The following is a 20,492-nucleotide window of genomic DNA, read 5'->3' as shown; positions in this document are numbered from 1 at the left end:
AACTGAAAAGTCTCTCTTGACTTTTAGTATTTGCACTGGCTTCAACCCAAATAATGACTAGCATCGGATAACACTACTCTGTATATCGTTGATTTAAGAAGGAAGGAAATTGAATGTGTGACCTCACAAGTGTATATGTAGATGTATTGTCAATATTGGATTATGTAGTTTATAAATGTGATGTAAGTTAGGTAATTATTTGAGCAGACTCTTGTAGCTCCATTCTCTAAATGGCCATTTTTTCCCCCCCTTCATGAATGATGTATTTAATGGACTAACTTATCAAAGTTAATGGTATCGCATGTAAAGTCAAATTATTTTGAAAAGTAGTGAGGATTCTGTTATGCTGAACTGGTCAGAATTTTACACTGCAAAATCGGCAGAACAGATCCAAAGAGGTCGTTTGAGTGGCTTTGCTGTTTTTGTTGTTTTGTTTAATTTTGCTGAGTTTTCTGACAGTATCTCTGAAAATCCGTCATTTGTTGAAAATTTTGAGTTGAATTTTCACATGAGCTTTGTACACTAAAACAAATCTTTCAGCAGATCATGAGGAGTACACTGTGCATTGGAAAGTTCCAAGATAATGTTGTGTTTTGGTACTGTTTAAAAAAAAGAAAAATATGTGCAGGTAGCTTGTGACCCATAAGGTTATCCTGTTTATGTTTGATGACACATCTACAGTAATTATCTGTCTGGCATTTAGTCTTTCGTGGCATTGCCAGAATTTAGACTAGAACTCTATCTCTTTACCTTCCTGCTATCTTGACTTTATTACAACTATGTCTTTGAAGGGAACATACCATTCTGCGATGAATACCATATTACCATGAATTAAATGTTGATATGTGTGCAGAAGGTACTACATATTTGTACTGAAATTAATCATCTATTTTTGAGACACTCTCCCTGCATGCACAGACAATTGGCATGTATGCATGAATCCTCCCAATTTAGATTAAAAAGCTGGCAGTAATTTACCGTTGAATTTCCAGTTAATTTCCACATTACCTGTTTTCCTGTCATGGTATGCCCTTATGTCTCTCCAGTCATAGTCATATATTGTCCATCTAATCCTCCCAACTGATTTCTTTGTCATGACAATGTCTTCACCAAAGAACTCGTGAGAGTTATGGGATCTGCAACAGTGATCAAAGGTCGGCTGCCAGTAAAGGGCAAAGTCTGATATTTTAGAATTCATGCCATAAAGCTCATAAGACATCCAATGAAATTTAGTAAAGTTAGCTAAAGTAGATTCAATATGGTTTACATCTGGTACAGAACAAGGTCAAACACTAAAATTTCAGTAGTTTTAACAACTTCAAAAGTGTTTGACCAAATTAAAATTAACTTAAAGCTAACTTCGTACCAGCAAAATCGTGACAGACATGAAGACTCTAGAAACACTTGGTGTGATCAAAATTTGTAAAAGGGTAAATACTGATAGAAATATTCACTGTGTGGATAAAAAGGTTTGGGTCAGAGAACAAAGTGACCCATTAGACAAATCAAAGAAGTAAAATTCCAGATATTGAAACAGTGAACAGTTTGCAGATGATATATTTGCCCACATAGCTGCTCTGTTACAGAGAGGTATAATATGATGATGCAAAAGTATTACAGCCATTCCCAATGTCACCTGTTGTTACGTACTTGTTTAAGATATGTTTCAGTTTTGTTTTGTTTTTCAATCATGCAGAAACCTAGAAGAAATTTTCTATGCTGAAACTATGCAGGCTTTGGAAAGGGAGCTAACACAATTTTGCAGTGTTTTGAGTGTCATTTCAGTCTTTATATACTTCACAGTATAGAAAGACTTTGCATCACATTATCAGCATCCCCAGAACACCCAGAGTTTACGTTAGGGGCTGACAGTTGTCATTGTAATGTATGCACGCTAATTGTTCGCTTGTTTGCACTCTGAAGGACACAGGAAATTGTATCTGTGCACAGCTCACAGGGAACAATGAATACTTTATTGTATGATACCACAATATCATTATTATCATCATTATTAATTTAGTCACAAAACACATGTGCATCTTGTTATATACACAAACCAGAAAAAGAAGTATAGAGTGAAAAGGGAAGAAATGTGAGCGTGGGGTTCCAGAAGCTAAATATAGAGCTGTTCCCTTGAGGCGTGAGATCCCACGTAACTAATTCATGTAGTGCCTTTGTGATGTATGAATCTACAGTTTGAATACTGTATATCGGTGTACATGTGCTCCTGTTACAGAATTTTCAAACTTTAATCAAATGGATTGAGAATTGCCTGTATGGATTCTGTCAACAGTCGCTGAACTGGGACGACATAGCTGCCAAGAAGGTTCCCCCTCCATTCCGGCCCCACATCAATGGTGAACTGGACACCAGCAACTTTGCAGAGGAGTTTACATCGCTCATCCCAGCAGACTCACCTGCAGACATCCCCAAGACAGCGGATGCCAGAGTCTTCAGGGTGAGTTTGTGAGCCAAAATCTGAACAATCTTACAATACTATCTTTCCAAAGAAAGCATGATATGAAACTCATTTACAGTCTTGTCTATGAGGTATACTGTTTATAGAGTGTCCTCCTATTATTTACCCATAAGGTATTTATATCCCAAAGGGAAAGGGGGGAGGGCTGATGTTACCTCAAAACTTTCCTTATGCTTTCATAATTGTCATCACCACAAACAGAGCACAGGATTTCTGCAGATGCAATTTAGAGAAAACTGATACCCTTTGATGTTGAATTTGGTTTATTTGCTCTTTTCTCTTTCTTTTTTTTTTGTGAATGGAGACAAGTTTCTCTGTATGAAAAATTTCAGGCCATGTTTTGAAATTATCAGCACTTTTGACTGCCTGTGTTCAGCTACTTGTAGATTTCACTAGTTAAGTAATAAATTTCTGTGTATCTTTTCCATTCAAGCTTTGCAATGTCCCTTGTTCAGTGCAGCTCAAAATGATCTGTATCAAGTGTGTGCTTGCAGCCATGACTTTGGTTTTTTGTGTGTGTGTGTGTGTGTGTGTGTGTGTGTGTGTGTGTGTTTAAGACACACCCCCTCCCCACCCGATTTTTACATACTTGTACATGTGAGGCTTTGTAATAATGTTATAAAGATTAAGCTCTTTCCATAAAATTTCATGTTCAATCAGTTTGTTTGCAAAAATCTATGCCATCTTCTAGTACTACTGTCTGATCTTTGCTCATACATGTATCATTATTGAGAGAAGATAATTGTACTCATCTGTGATGCCAGACACTGCCATTTTGATTTGACAGGTATGTCTGGATGGCTCTTTCTTCTTCTTCTCCCTCTTCTTCTTCTTCTCTTTTGTTTTACTTTGCCTTGAGCTCATGTACAATAGAAGAGCAACAGAAATTGTCATCTATCAGGACAAATAAGTTGCAGACAGCATTACCTGTGTGCTGTCTATGCAGAGTGACCTCATTAGTGAGGATTGACTCCTTTGGTTGCCTCTGAGTCGTGCGTCATTACCACATCTTGAAGCTCTGACGCGCTTGCTTTATACATGAGACACCTCGTGTCAAGAAAAGGGTAGATTCCGAGGGTCCTATTAGGGAGACATCCCAGGGCACCACTGATTTGTTGTGCCTGTGTGATTTTTAAAAAAAAAGAAGAAGAAGAAGTAGAAATGGTCAGACTTGATATATAATAACCAACTTTCCATGAGTCTCCTATGAATTAGAAGTGCTTGCATTGAAGAATAAAACTTTCCTTTCCGAGCTGTGATGTTGCCATGTATGTGATAGGTATGTGTAGTCTCCTACTTCTTAGTTATCAATGAAGAACAGGTCTAAAATCAACATATTGTTGATTGTGAAGTTTCCTACTTAATGGTCAGCAGCTATGATGTACTTTCCAAAAAAGTGTCGTAGTCTGTGTTGAACTTTTTATTGGAAGCTGCCCGAAAAGCTACAATGTAAATCCAACATGAGGGCATTTTAGTATGAGTCTGCACCTCCAGACAGCAGGTCATTAAAAACCCATCTGTGTTTATTATGGGCAGTCTTTGTCATCAGACGGCTCGCACGACTGAAGAACAGAGAAGATGGTATGTGTTATGCTGACTCTAGCCAGCGCTAAGTTGTAGTAAGGATCAGCTACTGTGGTATCCTGCTGAAAAGACAACAGAGATGACAGGGATATATAAGCTCAGTGATGCTAGACCACAGAATCACATTAATTATCGTGTAATTATCAGGCTTCCGTCAGGGGAAGAGGAAGGAGGGGAGGGGGAGGGGGGAAGGGGTGGAAAGATTGCTCACAAACAGTGGCAGCGATGTGGCAAATTTTGCTGAAAGCCGTCTCTGACAGCCATTTATGACGGGACAGAAACAGGATTATGCTTACATAATGGATTTCTACTCGGTCTGCTGTGACTCCTGGCTTTTTAGAAAAGGTGGCATAATTAGGAAGAAAGAAAAGTGTATCTCCATTATGCAGTGTATGAAGCATGAATGATTGAGGGTATGTCATGGTGCGCTGTCGTTCCATTTCTCTCTCTCTCTCATTCGTGTTGAGTCATTATTTGTTCCACTTGACAATTAATTGCAAATTGAACTTCCCACTGTCGGTGGGTCCAGTCATTAGTCTTCATTGCTGTCACAAAAGGTGTGTTAATTTTAGTCTCCTGCACATCGCCAATGTGATATTTCTCTTATATTGTATTCATTTCCAGTATAGATACTTGACACGGTATACAAGTCTGTGTGTTTATGTTAAGTGACAAAATTTGTTTATTTCCCGCATGACTGGCAACTTTGTTTCCTATTTAAGTTTTTTTCTGATCTTATTACAATGATGCGTTTCTTTTTATTTGATATAAAAAATTTGATTCACATCTCAGAGATTCAATTCAAAACTTAGTCTGAAGAGTAAACATCAGGGAAGGTGCACTTGGAATTAGATTTATCTTTAGGGTGTCTTCAGACCATTATAAACTGATTTTGAATATTGATGGCTGACTAGCAGTGTATTGATTTCAGCAGGAATAACAAACAACACATGATGAATAACAAGAGAACAAGAAGCATGCAATGCAGTATGACAGCATAGTTACATTACTGTCAAAAGCAGAAAGCATAACATGCGTGCAGATTATGAAGAGCTGGTTGTCTCCAGTGGGTGGTGAGGTATCAGAAGCTGATGATTCGCATATGATGTCATATGATAACCATTTACATAGACTCTGTCATCTGAACAGAAATTCACAGAGTAATTCTGTTTGGAGTTGTATACTGAAGAGCATCCGTCGTTTGTAAGCTCTTTTACAAATCTATAGATCCTGGTTGCTATCAGGATTGCATTTGCCTGACTTAACCCATTGAAGATAAGTCCTTAGAATACTCAGGCAGATGTCTATGGGAAATGCGTGTTATAGCAAAATCAGTCCATCCCCAACGGGTTACAAGCAAACTTAATCAGGCATTTAAAATTGAGGGGGAAAAGGTTGTGTGGATTTCTTCATGATTTTTAGGTTATAAATCTGTATCTTGCCAAAAGTAAAGATCATGCACAGGTTATTAAAATCTTCACCAAAAAGTTGACAGGGAAACATGCAGATTGGATGTGAAATCACTCGTCACTGTAGTAGTGTAGAACCTGTGTAGTGTCAGCTCCATTTCGTCTGCACACACAGAAGCCATTGGTGCAGTGCAGATTGTTTCTTGAGATGTTTGGAGCTAATGCAGAGAATTTCAAACTCTTGAATGTCGTATTATATATTGCTACCTGGTTGAGTAGTCAGAATGATTCAGTGAGCCGATTTATTGCATGCCTCATTACTGTGAAATCTGCCCATGCACATGCTATTGTGATATTTTGTAGATGAAATATTGCGGTTCTCGCGACCCTTTTATACATTGGGCATGTTCGTCTATAATGTGGAATATGTTTTAGGTCTCTTCAGCTTGGATCCGTCCATCCATCAAGTGATAATTGGGGTCTGAACTCTGTGCCTGTATGTTCATGTGTACTTTTGGGGGTCATATTTCTTCTGGGAAGTCTGCAAATCATCTTTTTAGATTGAATTTCATATTATGAATGCAATCATTGCACTGTGTTACCCATAAACACTTTATTTCTAATGAAGCTCTGTAAATATTCCTATTCCAAGATGATGTGTTACAAATGATAAAAATATATTTTTTGAGTGTCATGACAATGACCTCATATATTAAAAAAAAAAGACATTTGTCATCTGAGATCATGATGTAGCATGCAAATGTTGACTGCTCTGAAGGTCAGAGTGCAAGACATTAGCCTGAAGCAATGTTCTCACCAATGTAACAACCCAAAGTAATTCAGAGGGTCATGCTGGACTCTTCTAGATCACTGTAAGTCCATGATTGGGGCCTTACTGAGAGGATATAGTAGTCAATATTTTGTTATGTGTAATGAGAGAGATCAGGTTTCAATGGACTAATCTAAACTCTTGCCATGTCCAAGGTAGCCATTTTCAAATGAATTGAAATTGAATTGAATTGAAATTGAATTGTTTAATTCATGTTATTGTAGACGCCAGTGCCAAAATTGACCACAATTGACTAAATTCTATGGAGTTCATGCAAAACCAGTGTACTTTTAACTCGCACCTTCTCAAACCATTTGTCTGCATTTTATACTGGTTTTGTTCACGCTGTATTCTATGGCAGCTGTGTAAATGTAAACAAAGGATCAACTAGGTCTCAATGTTAAATGATTAATGAACTCTTTGAGGTGGTGCACTGGTCATGTTGTTAGTTTACAAGATCCTACCTTGAGTCTTGGTCAAAGGGGAGCTTTACACATCAGCCGAACAGCTGCTGATATTATGAAAATAAGGTGTATTGTGCCAGAGTATGAAATCTCAACATTTTAGCTGTAAAGCTGACTTGAATGATAATTCATATGAATAACTGTGGAACAATGATCATTGAATATCTAGGACACAAATCCAGGCATACTCCTATTGGAATTTGAATACCAAATCAGTTGCAAAATAGAGTGATATATCCAGTGTATGTACCGTTGACTGGTAATACAACATTACAATGGCATTGGTGGAGAAGGGGGGGGGGGGTGGGCAGAGCTATATACTGTACTTGTGTGTGTGTCCTTATGAGCCAATGTCTCCCTATCATTCATGCATATCAAACTGCACCCGACGAAGCTGCCCATCCAATAAATGAAGAGTATTGTGGCGCTTGTCTGACAGACAGATGGTTTTGTAGTCAGTGATGACACATTGGCTGTGGACATTCATCATGAGTTTGATGTCCCACGCTGGGCTGAAGAGTCTCTGCAATAAAGCCATGAGAATGGAAATTGCATCCCTCTTTCCTAGTTCCTTTCCATAAAAGAGTTGCTGTTATTGACATTTTGTCTGTTGATTGGTATGAAAAAAGCAATGAGGGCCCATACATTTAAATGACATTCCCTGCTTGTAACCTGTAAATTGACTTCTCTTGTAATTGAGCAAATATGTTTCCCAGAGTGATTTAAGAATTTATTAAACCTGCAAACATTTTGTGGTGCTAGTTAAACATGATAATCTGATGTTTTGAAATAAGACTTTGTGCTACAATTGTATGCATCTGAAAAGAATGAAAGCTTACAAATTCAACTATGCAGTGATGATTGATTTCTATCATCATCGTTAATCATGAAAGTGTTAATCTGGTAGGACATCTCCGTAAAAACTTCCAGTTTCAGTCGATGCTTGTGCTTGCCAACAGATACACCATTTGCTGAGAACATATTTGATGAGGCATTGCAAATTATTAGAGTATGTAAGTTGTCTTTGTTCGTGATATTGTCAATGATGCTAATAATCATGGTGATGATTCTCTTTTCTTTCCTGAAGGGTTATTCCTTCATAGCTCCTTCCATCCTGTACAGCGAAAATGCCATCACTAAGGACATGCTGACTCAGCCTTCAGACCAAAACCGTCCATCACTGTCACAGATCTCTTCAATACATCAACTCAAGGTAAGTTTTCTATCCTCCATGGTACCATGGAGGTATAAAGTCTTTCTTTGTACCTCCATGCTGGCACCAAGGATTGTGGATAGTCCTACAGGGCCATTGTAGGGTGGTTTGCAACTCAGAGAGGGTTGCTGTAACCTGTGAACGTGCTCTGTCATCTAACCTTTGCTTTATTAATCAATGTCCAGTACTTTGTTGAAGTAATCTTCCAAGAAATTTGGAATGTGGATGTTTTGAGCTGAATCCAGTAATCATGCGGCAAATGACACTCATTAACCCGTTTGGCACGGGAACCTGGTGGCCTGTGTATTAGGTCTGTGGGCATTTCAGAATTCGGTATGGAATGGGTTAAATGAAGAAGACAGAGATGACTTGACTGAATGAACAAATTGTTGATGCAGTTTGTAAGTATCTGCTCAGGTGGTTGATTGTATGTCTGTAGCACATAATGGTATTGAGAAATATATGTGGCATAAATGCCTTGTTTCATATGACCATTTTCTCAACCCAGCTGTGAACAAAATTGATATAATATTTCACTGGCCTGGGGATGGGGGGAAGATACAACATTAATTGCCTGAAGTAGAATTGTTATTGAATTGCCCAATTTGAAGATGAGGGCAATGCAATTCCAGTTAGGGCAATTAATGTTGTATACCCTGAAAGTAGCCAGTCCATAATATTATTACCAATATTAGGCATCTGAAGCATTACTAGAGTATTAGAAATTAGTAAAGTGTTAAACTTTTCACAACTTCCAAATACATTGGTACAATTTTCCACTAGGCCCCAGCACGAGCGCTACACCTGCTAAACTGCATCTATGCATTCAAGCGCACATACACAGCTCAATCAAACAGCATGCGTATACTATAAACAGTGCACGCAGTCACACGCACTGACACACATAATGTGGCTGCAGCCGTGATTGTTTACTATTCTTATGTGTTAACATACGGAAAATTGCCCTCGGTCGCGAAACTGTCATCAACAGCAAATTTTCATCATCGTGTGCTCAAGTGCCCGGATGCTATAATCCCCTCTTTCGTAACATACAAATCCCTTAGGCTCTGGTGCAATAGGGGAATATAAAAAATTGTTGTGTGCCTTGAAGAACGACGCGAACACAAAGGCTTGTAAGTAATACACGTGCCTCACGTGTGTTCGCGTTGTTCTTCCTGGCACACCTTATGCAGCTCACATGCATTCGCGTTGTTCTTCCAGGCACACCTTACACAACTTGCGTGTGTTCATGTCGTTCTTCTGGGCACACCTTACGATTCTGGAGTACCGTTGCATCATTCTTATGGGCAGACAATGAAATATACCTCTCTTTCCTGAGGGGAATACAATTTTGTAATACCGCAGCTCAGATGTCTGATATGGGTAATAATAACCACAGCTCGGATGTTTATTATGGGTGATAATGATTATCATTACCCATATTATACATCTGAGCGGTGGTTTTACAAATTGTATTCCCCTTGTTTTAAGTGCTAGCAGGGAAAAGAGGAATATATTTCTTATATTCCCCTCTTATACAAATGCCTAGATGTGATTTACATGTTCAAAAAGAGGGGAATATAGCATCTGGGCACTTGAGCACTTGGTGATGAAAGTCTGTGGTTACTGAGAGTCTCACGACAGAGGGCAATTTTCCATTCGTTGACACATAAAATACAAGATGAGCGTGGTTGAAGCGCAGCGGCATTCTGTTTGTAAGCACATGTATGACTGCATTCGTTGTATAGACTTGCTGCTTGCTTGAGCTGTGTATGTGCGTGTGCATACATAGATGCAGCTCAGTGGTGTAGTACTCATGCTGGGGCCAAGAGGAATATTGTTAACTTGTATCGGGAAGTTGTGAAAAGTTTACATTTTACTAATTTCTGATACTCTAGTACTGCTGTAAGATGCCTGATATGGGTAATAATAATGATATGGACGGGCTACTTTCGGGGGAATAGGGCATTAATTGCCCTCACTAGAATCATATTGCCCTTGTCTACAACTCAGGCAATTCATCTCTACTTCAGGCAATAAATGTTTTATCCCCCTGTAGGCGAGTCCATATTAACTCGTAACGTGCCATAGTCGCTGAACGGCGACCTTAGTCCTAACGTGCCATGGTCGCCGATCGGCGACTAAGAAGAGCAAGAAAAGCATTGATCATTTAAGTTCTTGTGGTACCGTAATGTGTTACACCAAGCAACTGCCAATGATATGTACTGGTAGCTGATTAGCATAGCTATCGTTTCCACAAAAAATATGAGCATGCTTACATTGGAAAATTTTGAGTAAATACACGATTTTTCAGCTAGATGTATTTTTTTCGCGTCGGGAAAATCCGCAGCGGGCGCACCCTCTGCGAGATGTGTATGGATCAAAAGTCTCATAGGTAAACCACGCGTGTGTATGCTATTGAATCGCGTGTAATGTCTATGCGGTTCCACTCGCATTGTTCCGCTTGGATACTGTCCTGCGGGAAGCTGCTTTGATTTTGTCCCTCAAAGAGGGTCAGCTCGGTCAAGTCTTTCATCCTTTTGAATTGTGAATGTAACTAATCGTCCCCACGCTAGCATAGGAATTGCGCGTGGACAAAGGCCTGCCGATTTCAATAGAGTACGCCCGCCCGCAGTCCGCTTGGACAAAAGGAGGATTAGCAGGTTCTTCCTTCTCAGGTGGACAAAAGACACTATTCCAGGGCCCGGGACAATTACTTTAGTTTCAAATACAGGATCTGGGACTGAAGGACTCAGATTTGGGAATGAATTACTCAGGCAGAAAGAGAAATTGCCAAGACAAAATAAACTGCTAGTATCTTTGGAATCATACAAGTCTAGAAGACAATTTTGTTATCATTTGAAAGAGGAGATGTTGCTCTAAAACTTTCTCACAGAGTCAAGGGAGCGTTCCATTGAAGAAAAAACACGATTGACTCTTTTTTTCCATACTACACAAACATTTCTAATAATTTTTTTTTTTTTATGTATCAATTATTTCTGCAATATTTCAGGTTCAGATAAATATTGTGGCAAACTGACTGCATGACACAAAAGAACAAACATTTCTTGATATATGTTGTGTAGAACTCAATTAAAAAAAGCCAATAGTTTCAGAGATATGGCAGTTTTAAATTTCATTGTTAGTCCAGTTTCGAAACGTTCTGGCGTTGGGTAAAAACCTCTGGCACGTTAGGGGTTTTGGGCCTGGCACCATAAGAGTTAATGTCTGAAGGTGTCAGTGTTCATATGCTGCCACATATGATGCAGTTTTTGATACTCTTGGGTACCAAGAAAAAATCTGCCATTTTGTTGAATTATTTATTAATTTTTAGCACTGTACCCTGGGTTGCCAAAAATGGGTGAAAGTATAATTTCTAGTGCTTTATGGAAGAACATTTTGGTGCAAAAATGAGTTCAACAGTGCAATAGCATCTTAACATCAATGCTGCTCATCACACACTACACCAGTGATCTCGGTGTCACACTCTGTAGGCAGCAGCACCACACTATGCGTTACCAATCCATGGAAGACGTAAAATAAGTAATCATGGGAAAAGGTTGTGGATTGAAATGATCTCATTCTAAATTACTGCTGAAATTGTAATAACTTGTTTTTGAAAAAAGTTATGGCAAAAGGATCATGATTATTATTAATGTAATTGTGGTCAAAAGATTAAAAACAGGGCTTAATAAGCATTGGGATCATTATCGCTGACTACTAGTTGTTGACCTCCATAGTGGTAGTATGTATAGCATCTTACGAACATGAGATGGAGATGATACAACACGGTGCCCTGGGATTTGATGGTACCCTGGGGTACATCATGGTGCATCATGTGATGTATCCTTCCTAGTTACGTGATCAAATCATACATTAATTGATTAATGTTTCAAGTGCTAGACAGCACCGGAAGCTAGATACCAGAGTGGGAGCTTCTTCTTTCTTTCTTTTTATTACTGTGGTTAAATTTATGGTTCCTCTATGCTTTACCATCTCCAAACAAGTGCAAAGTTCAAGTTAGCTTGAAGTAATATATCACAGGTAACAGCCGTTTAATGATGGTCCTTGACAGAACACAATGGCTTAGTGAAATAGCAGTTCTTTTGGAAATTATATCTGTCAGTATTAAAGGTTGTAATAAAAGGGATTTTGCAAAAGTATGTACTTCTGTTGACCCGGATTAACGTGTGATTACTCCTTGACTCTGTTTTAAGACATTTTTTGTTCAATTTCACATTTTGTTCCAGAGTTGTGCTATAATCTACTAATTCATCCTTGTGCATCAAAGCAAATGAAAGCAATTTGAAAACTGGCAATTCATTATTTTTGTTCTATTGTGCAAATTTAAAGTTCATGGAAAGCATTCTTCTGATTGTTGATGCCATTAATGAGTTTGTGTGGAAATTTTGACTGTTGAAAATCATTATCACTATTAGCGTGTAAAATGAATCAGGTATCAAGGCTTTAGTTGCATAATTTGTACATTGTGTTTATCTACAGGATTCACCTTTTAACAAGTATTATGAGCTGGACATGAAATCTGCTCCGCTTGGGGATGGAAGCTTTTCTGTGTGTAGGTGAGTCACACTCTTGCTGTCTTTTGAATTTAAAGGGTGTGTACAATTCTGGTTGAGGTGAGGATTTAACTTTTAACGTTTTGCGAGATATTCAGAAACCACTCTATGAGATGTCAAAGAGCATGCAATTCTAAGGGGTATCAAAAGTTTATTTGATGAAAATCAGTTTGGAAATGGCTGAGATGTCCAAAAACAAGGTGAAACAGAGATCTTGATAAAAGGCGTGGCCTGTCACCTTTTATTATTATCACTTTTTTGGATATCTCAGCCATTCGAACGCCAATTTTCATCAAATAAACGTTGAATCCTTCTTGAAATTACATGCTCTTTGATATTTCATAAGAGGTTTCTCATTATCTCACTTAGGAATGTTCAAAACATGACTCCCCTCCCCAACCAGTACTGTACAGTCCCTTTAATCTGCTGATGAAATATTTTATTTTGTCAATATTCTATACTCACCAGTCCCTCTGCAAATGCTTCAATTATGTCATAATTTTGAATTACTCTAAATGAATTAAGTAGTCGATGATACAGTCGAATACTTATGGTTTAGTAGTAACATTTAAAGTTCAACTGAAAATTATTGTTCAACAAAGCATGTGCCTTGTGTATCTAATAAGGTTTGTGTTGTTTGAAGTAGACAAGCATTGGTAGATAGATGTGATGTTATTAAAGTGTGTGCGTTGTGCTCTTTGATACAGATACATATTGGCATCTTGTGATTTGAACCGAAGTTTAATGTATTAGTTACCATTTTGGCAAGCTTTGAGCAGCTTAGTTTGATCTTAAACCCTGATATGGATGTTGTTTGTCTTGGATGTGATGTCTGACTCATGTCTGTGCAGTCGTGTTTCAAGGTTGGTCAATATTTCATCCATTGAGTTTTATCCCTAACAGTGAGAGGGTGATTTTTGGATAGATATTATCTCCTGCAAGAAGGCCTTGTATCTAATGTATGCACATTAGTGACAGCTCAGGGTTGAAATGTCGCTCATAGTCTTTCATTTATCACTTCCGGAAGAACAAGGGCAGAAACTCATTCCATTATGTACCCCATAATGACCTGATTACAGGCCTCGAATTTCGCCGGTTTTAGGGACAGGCAATTTTTGGTTTTAAGGGCACTCTTTCTCAAAAATTTTTAAGGGCAGCAAGGAAAAGTTGCAGTAAGCATGGTAATTTTGAGAAAGGCATTGCGGCAAGTACATAGGGCATTGCGGCAAATTGCCTTTTGCCTCCCGGGTAATTCGAGGCCTGTGATTAGTTGTTGATTTATTAGGTTGCTGTGTCAAATAAGTAAAGCAATAATTGTATTAAAGGGAGAATTGTCTCTGAAAAGTAAAGTAATATGTGATGGATGATGCAGCAATAAAACAACAGTGCATGCGTGAAAGTGTGATAGACAACAAGGAGTACTGAACTTCCCAACCCGGGGGGTGTCATAAAGTTGTTCTTAAAGTTACAAACGACTTAAGAACGACTGGTGATCAGTTCTGATGTGTTATACTTATAATTCAGCACAAGAACTGATCACCAATCCTTAAGGCGTTTGTAACAGCTTTGTGAAACACCCCCCTGGATCAATAAGTTCTTGCCCTAGGGTCATTAATATCCCTACTTTTATGATACGGCCAGTGATTTCAGTGATAAGATAAAGAAAGCATATTTGACTCATTTTGCTTCCTATCCTTGTGGTCCCACAGGAGATGTAAGCACAAGAAGACTGGTCAGGAGTATGCGGTGAAGATCGTCAGTCGTAGAGTGGACTGTACCCAGGAGGTCACAACACTCCAGCTGTGTCAGAGACATCCAAACATTGTGGCTCTCAAAGAAGACTTCAAAGACCACGTAAGACTGGAATTACTCTCTACTGCTACTCTACTTGTATTTGAAGTGGTTCTTTGCCATAAATTATAGGGACAAGGATATGACCTGCTGATAGCAAGAACTTCGCAAATATTCATTGTCGTAATTCGTTTACATTTTCAGCTCGAAATTTCCCTCTGTATTTATATCATGTTTTGATTATTTCTGTCTTTATTATTATTTTTTCTAAACACTTTTATGCATGTTTCTTTGTTTATCTGTCTATCTTCCTATAATTTTAGGGGAGTGGCGATGGTAATTGGAGAAGATTGGACAGTGTCTCAAACAGGTTGCTGTCATAGAAAACATCGTAGAGGATTTACATACCTGCCTCACGATGCTGTGAATGACTTTCATGCATATTATGCCTTTCCCATGGGAGTAATGTGCTGTGATTGTGCTGTGATCACTTTTATTCCCCAAAAGAAGTCATGTGAGGTCTAACAGGTACAACTGTAGAATTGCATACTTCAATTTGGTTGAAAATAAACTGATGCCGGCAGAGTAACATGTAGACTAGCTTTTTATGCTAGTGGGGAATGTTACACAGGGTATAATGGTCAGCAGTTGTTCTTTGAGCAGTTTGTGTGTATTTTTGTCTCTGCAGCTGCACACATACATCATCATGGAGTTGTGCAAGGGTGGTGAGCTGTTGGGTAGGATACGCAAGAAGAAGTACTTTGATGAGTGTGAGGCCAGCACCATCATGAGGAAACTTGTCTCTGCCGTTGAGTACATGCACGACCGTGGGATTGTCCACCGCGACCTGAAACCAGAGGTATGTTCAATTCAGTCTTATAACTTTCACTCCCAAAAGGTTGTTAGATTTAACGAGCCTTTTCCTGAGATGGCAAGTGCGACAAGAATTACCACCAGCTATTAGCTTAGTGCATGATAGTGTGGTTTTATTACATTAAGGATTTTAAGGAGGGGGATGGGGGTCATGTTTCAGTCGATGATTTTGTATGTTACTTGCTTTAAGAGTACAGCTATGAATTATCATATGTTCAGGATACAGCTTACAGTGTTTGTTATGTCAGTCAAAGTTGATGGATGAATTCTTGTCTTCAAACAAAAAGCAAACTTGATTTTATGGGGATGACTCCAGTTAATGAAGAAATAATCAAGTATGATTAGTGCTACACTGTCCAAAATGAGCAATATTGTCACATTTATTTTCAGTGTAGCACCAAGAATCATGTGAAATATCATGATCACAGGCACAATCCGAATCCTGCTTGACAGCAAGACTTTTCATCCAAAATGTTTTGTCTGTGAGACTGCCAAATTACTACCCCAAAGTTTTGATTGATTGATGATATTACCCTCAAATTTTCTAACAGCTGCCATGGACAAGAAAAATGTTATCCACTTGAGTTTTTAGAGAGACCAAATTTGTTGATAATTTGATGAGAAACCAAGAGCTTTGAATGAAATTCATAAACAGAATATCATATTACTTCATTTTTAGAAGAGTATGTTCCAAAGAGACTTACTGGTAGCAGGAGGATATAAAAGGCTAATTTTTGGAGCAGCATAACTTTTAGCTCAGACTTTTGTCTAACCCTTTCTCCTCACAGAATATTCTTTTCACTGACGATTCTGATGACGCCGAGCTTAAGATCGTTGACTTTGGCTTCGCCAGGATCACCAATAGCAACCAGCCGCTGAAGACTCCCTGCTTCTCCCTGCACTTTGCTGCTCCAGAGGTCCTGAAGAGAACCTATGAGCAGGATGGAGAGTATGATGCCTCATGTGATGTCTGGAGTCTTGGGGTCATACTGGTGAGAGCAGGTGTTCCTGGAAATTTCTCCTAAGCAGAATGATATATAAACTATCACAACCTTTAGTGCACCGGAACTTAAAAACTGTGAATGATTGCAAAAACGTATGTAAGTGGATGATCGTCTGAAGTACAGTATCCCTTTGATATCACATGCAATTGCTTGAGAACTGCATGATTTTCTTTCTGGTAGTAATTGTAGATTTACTTCACTGCTGAAAGTGTCATCAAAGTTCAAGTTGAATCTAATTCAAATTCTCATTAATCTCTGGTATTCATTCAAAACAATTTCCCTGGGAAAATTCTTTCTGTGAGATGTTTGAGATCTGACGTGACCCTTGAGCAACGAAAGATCCATACATAATGGCCTATGGTGCCCTAGAAGGTACAGCCATATTACTCTCATTTTGACAACTTTCTAAATTATGTAAAATAGCTCACTGCATTTTTATTTTTGTCTATTGTAAGTTATGTTTATCTGAAAGCCTATTAAGACTTTACCAAGAGAATGTCGTGTCACAGAAATAATTCTGACATACTTGTGTTGACGTTTGACCTCTTTCAAATTACGTAATTATATTATTCTATATGAAAACAATAAAAATGGTAAAGCATAGAACTATAGAAAAGTGGACAGACGGCTTAGGGAGTAATAAGACAGGTGCTTTCGGGCGGTTCAGTTACCAATGGGTTAAGATAAGCCTAATCTTTTTTATAGTGTCAAAGCATTCAACCATTTTGAGGTGTTAGTAAGTGGCTAGTACGTGTAAAGATGATTATGAAGCTGATGTGCGTCTTTGTCTGATCATCACTGTGCAGTACACTATGCTGTCGGGCAAGGTTCCCTTCCAGGCCTCTAGTGTGAGCAGCAACAACAGTGCCTCAGAGATCATGAAGAGGATCAAACATGGCGATTTCTCCTTTGATGGAGAGGAGTGGCAGTCAGTCTCAACCGCTGCCAAGGACTTGATCAAAGGCAAGCATACTTCTTAGAGCTGAGCTAGGGTCTCTAACTTAACAAAGAGAACAAAAGCAGATTAACAACCAAACCCCAAATAGGAATTTCAACTTTATTGCTGTACAGTTCAGTTTCTGCACATTGTGAGAGAGAAGGAAAAATAACACAGACACACACACACACACACACACACACACAAATCACAACGGACAATACTGTAAATGAGATATATTTTGGGGTGTTCTTGTTTAAATTTTTTTTCTCTTGAGTGGACTGATATTTGCTAAGTGAACAACTCGTGAAAATTTTTTAACCTGTTAGACAAATGCATTGCATACTATCTCCAAAGTAGGAAGTCCCTAGCTTTTCTCTTGAAAACTGACTATGTCTCTCATTCATTCCATCAAAGTGGTTCGATGTTGCAAATTCCACCAATTCCATTTCACAAAATATATGCCGTGTACAGTAAATTTTGTGTTTCTGATTTTTTGTCATTGAATACCCTTAGATTGTTGTGTATGTATGTGCTGAGCAGGGCTTAAAACCTATTTTGTATGCAACATCTTTTAATTGTACTCAGCAACTTTGACCTGTAATTTGGGTGACAGAAATGTAGTAAGGCATATCCAAAACAACAGACTGAAAGACTTAAATCTGATTGCATTTTGTGAATACATAACTTTTCAAGGCATACTGGGTACTGCACTTCAGGATACATGCACCAATTAAAGACATTTAACCCCCCAAAAATAAATAATAAATAAAAAAATGGTGAATTAAGTAATTATGAAAATGTGTCATTAGGATGGTAGGCCCTACATGTTGGTATTCCATTTTAAAGTGAGTAGGAATATGGGAAATAAAACATGATTGTGTTTCATGTGGTAATCAAGTATCTGGCATTTTCTCAGAATCTGATAGCATGATTTGTAACAGTGGCATCTTTCTATCTTGCTCTGTGCCTTCCCTTTCTAGGTCTTCTCACTGTTGATCCAATGAGGCGAATGACCACCACAGACCTAGCACAGAATGAGTGGATTCAGGGCCAGATCTCTTCTTCTTCAACCCCACTCATGACTCCTGATGTCCTGAGTTCATGTGCCTCCATACAGCGACGAGTAAAGGCCACGATGCGCGCCTTCCACACTGCCCAGCGAGAGGGATTCCTCCTCACAGATGTCTCCAACGCTCCCCTCGCAAAGCGGCGTAAACAAAAGAAGGACTCTTCAACAGAGACCCGGAGCAGCTCCAGCGAGAGCACCCACTCCCAGGGGTCTTCCCAGGAGAGCAGCACCACCCAGACACCTTTCATCAACCCACTCCTGCACCCTCCCACTACCACGCTAACTTCCCTCTCCTTCGCCACCACCACCTCAACCTCGCTTGCCACGGCTGCTCCTTCAGGCCAGCAGCTTCCCAGCTATGGTAGACAGACCCCAGGAAAAGTTGAGCCTTTCCTAAGCTCAGACTCCCTAGGATTTTCACCAACCCTTCCAATGCCAGCATTTGAACCAACTAAGATATCCTCTGAAGGATCCCCTGAAGATTCTGGCTATGAAACCCAGACTCAGAATACCCCAACACTGGAAGGGCAGACGATGACTGCCGGTATACCCAAGTTGCGGATTGTATCTCAGGGTGGTGGTTGCGAGTACTCTTCAGTTCTAGAACCTTCCACGCATCCACACTCTGTCCAACAGCCACATGTGAGCTCTACTAGCACCCTCCCGGAGTATTATGCTGTGCAATATCCAGGGTCTCAGCCTGCCCTGCCCCTAATGCTCCATACAGTACCAAGGACAATGCACCAGCAGCCAGCAGGGGCTATGACACACCCCCACCATCCCCATTTACCAACCATCAGTGAGGACCCATCTGCTACGTGATTTCAGGACTCCCGAGAACCTAAGAGTGACCCTGTCAGGGCTGGCGTCATGATTTCACCTCAGAACTCATTTTTTTATATTGTACTAATAAGTTTTGGTGATGTTTGCAAGGGAGTATGTGTGCGTTTGTGTGTCAATGTTTGTGTGTCATCGTTTGAAGTTAACTTATAACTGATTATCCATTACTCGCAGTGGCAAGAAACAGCAAAGGATGGGATGATGATAACTGAAGGACATTGTTACACAGAGAGGAAAGTAATAAGAAAAATATGCTGGTGTATCAATGCTTCTCCAACCTGCAGACCAGACAGGAAAGATGATGGTTGACAATGAGGATAAAGAGGAGGGACACTTTGTAAGTTTACTGTTTGAGTGAGTTTGAATTCACTACTCTTTCTTATATACTATGGTCTATAGATAAAATTGGAGTTTTTCATTTATTGATTGGTTAGATGAAATACCTGACTTCTATCATTGCGGTGTAAAAGATTGCACTTGGAACCAAATCAGTATTTACAATTGTATGTGGTTTGAATGCAAGCAATAACATGGCATGTATTTCTGTTGCATATGTATGTTGAGGAATCTTGTATTGTTGATTGATTAATTGGTTGTTTGGTTGATTGAATGACTCTATCATAGACTAGCATTGAAGTAACTTGGAACAAATGTGATGTTTCTCATTTGTTTTCTGTATGTGTCAAGCATGACTCTGTGATGAGACAAACTCTTACAGTGCAGCCATCATCCAACTTCATCTTTTCCTATTAGCAAAAATCTACTTGTCCATTTGATGAGAACATGAATGGTATTGCATCATTAGATGATCTATCTGTGAATTGTTGTTTAATAAATCATTTGAGGTTATCACTCTGTGAGTTCAAGCTATTGCCAAGAAGTGATGTTTCTCCGAAGCAGATATGGGGATGTGGCTTCTGAAAGAGCAATGTTCTTCAGGATTGGCAGTTGTCTTTCATAATAATGCTGGACACTTGGGATTGATCTTTTGTGGCACATTTAGGAAAGCTCAAGATTTTTTTTTTTTTTTTTTGTTAAAGAAGATGTGCACAATATATTCATTTCAACACATCAACTTTAAAAGAATTAATTCATTGTTTAAAATCTATGCTAATGACAAATTAAATAATTTCCATTTTCAACAGAGTTTTGGTGTAGAAAAGTCTATTTCAAATTACCATTTTATCTTGCTAATGTAAAAGGCACATGTAATTATCATCAAATGAATTTAAGTAATCATTTGTTCAGTGCACAAAAAAAAAAACTTGTTTCCTTGATAAAACTTGGCCTGTTTGTAAAATTGGTTTTTAAGGACATTGAAAAACAATGAGGATTGAACTGACATGGACCTGTGTGATAATGATTATGATTTTTTTTTTGTTTTTGTATGTCACAATGTGAACAAACTTGATTACTGCAT

At 38.8% G+C, this 20,492-nt stretch overlaps 1 protein-coding gene across 1 annotated transcript in view; it reads left to right on the top strand.

The window, feature by feature from the left end:
• The window catches only part of LOC139721558 (ribosomal protein S6 kinase alpha-5-like), a 76,536-nt gene extending 56,526 nt beyond the window's left edge, over nt 1-20,010 (top strand). The window contains exons 8-15 of the mRNA XM_071632873.1: nt 2,294-2,458; nt 7,853-7,978; nt 12,482-12,558; nt 14,265-14,409; nt 15,035-15,205; nt 16,008-16,211; nt 17,030-17,186; nt 18,144-20,010. Coding sequence (XP_071488974.1) covers nt 2,294-2,458; nt 7,853-7,978; nt 12,482-12,558; nt 14,265-14,409; nt 15,035-15,205; nt 16,008-16,211; nt 17,030-17,186; nt 18,144-19,054 — 1,956 coding nt within the window. The 3' untranslated portion in view covers nt 19,055-20,010. The remainder of the gene's footprint in view (nt 1-2,293; nt 2,459-7,852; nt 7,979-12,481; nt 12,559-14,264; nt 14,410-15,034; nt 15,206-16,007; nt 16,212-17,029; nt 17,187-18,143) is intronic.
• Nucleotides 20,011-20,492: the final 482 nt, after the last annotated feature.

This window comes from Diadema antillarum, unplaced genomic scaffold (assembly GCF_040938485.1).
Source record: "Diadema antillarum isolate AM-2024a unplaced genomic scaffold, OU_Dant_1.0 scf00000145, whole genome shotgun sequence".
In the NCBI taxonomy this organism is placed as follows: Eukaryota; Metazoa; Echinodermata; class Echinoidea; order Diadematoida; family Diadematidae; genus Diadema; species Diadema antillarum.
The sequence above is the reverse complement of the archived record's forward strand: the minus strand, read 5'-3'. Positions and strand labels throughout refer to the sequence as shown.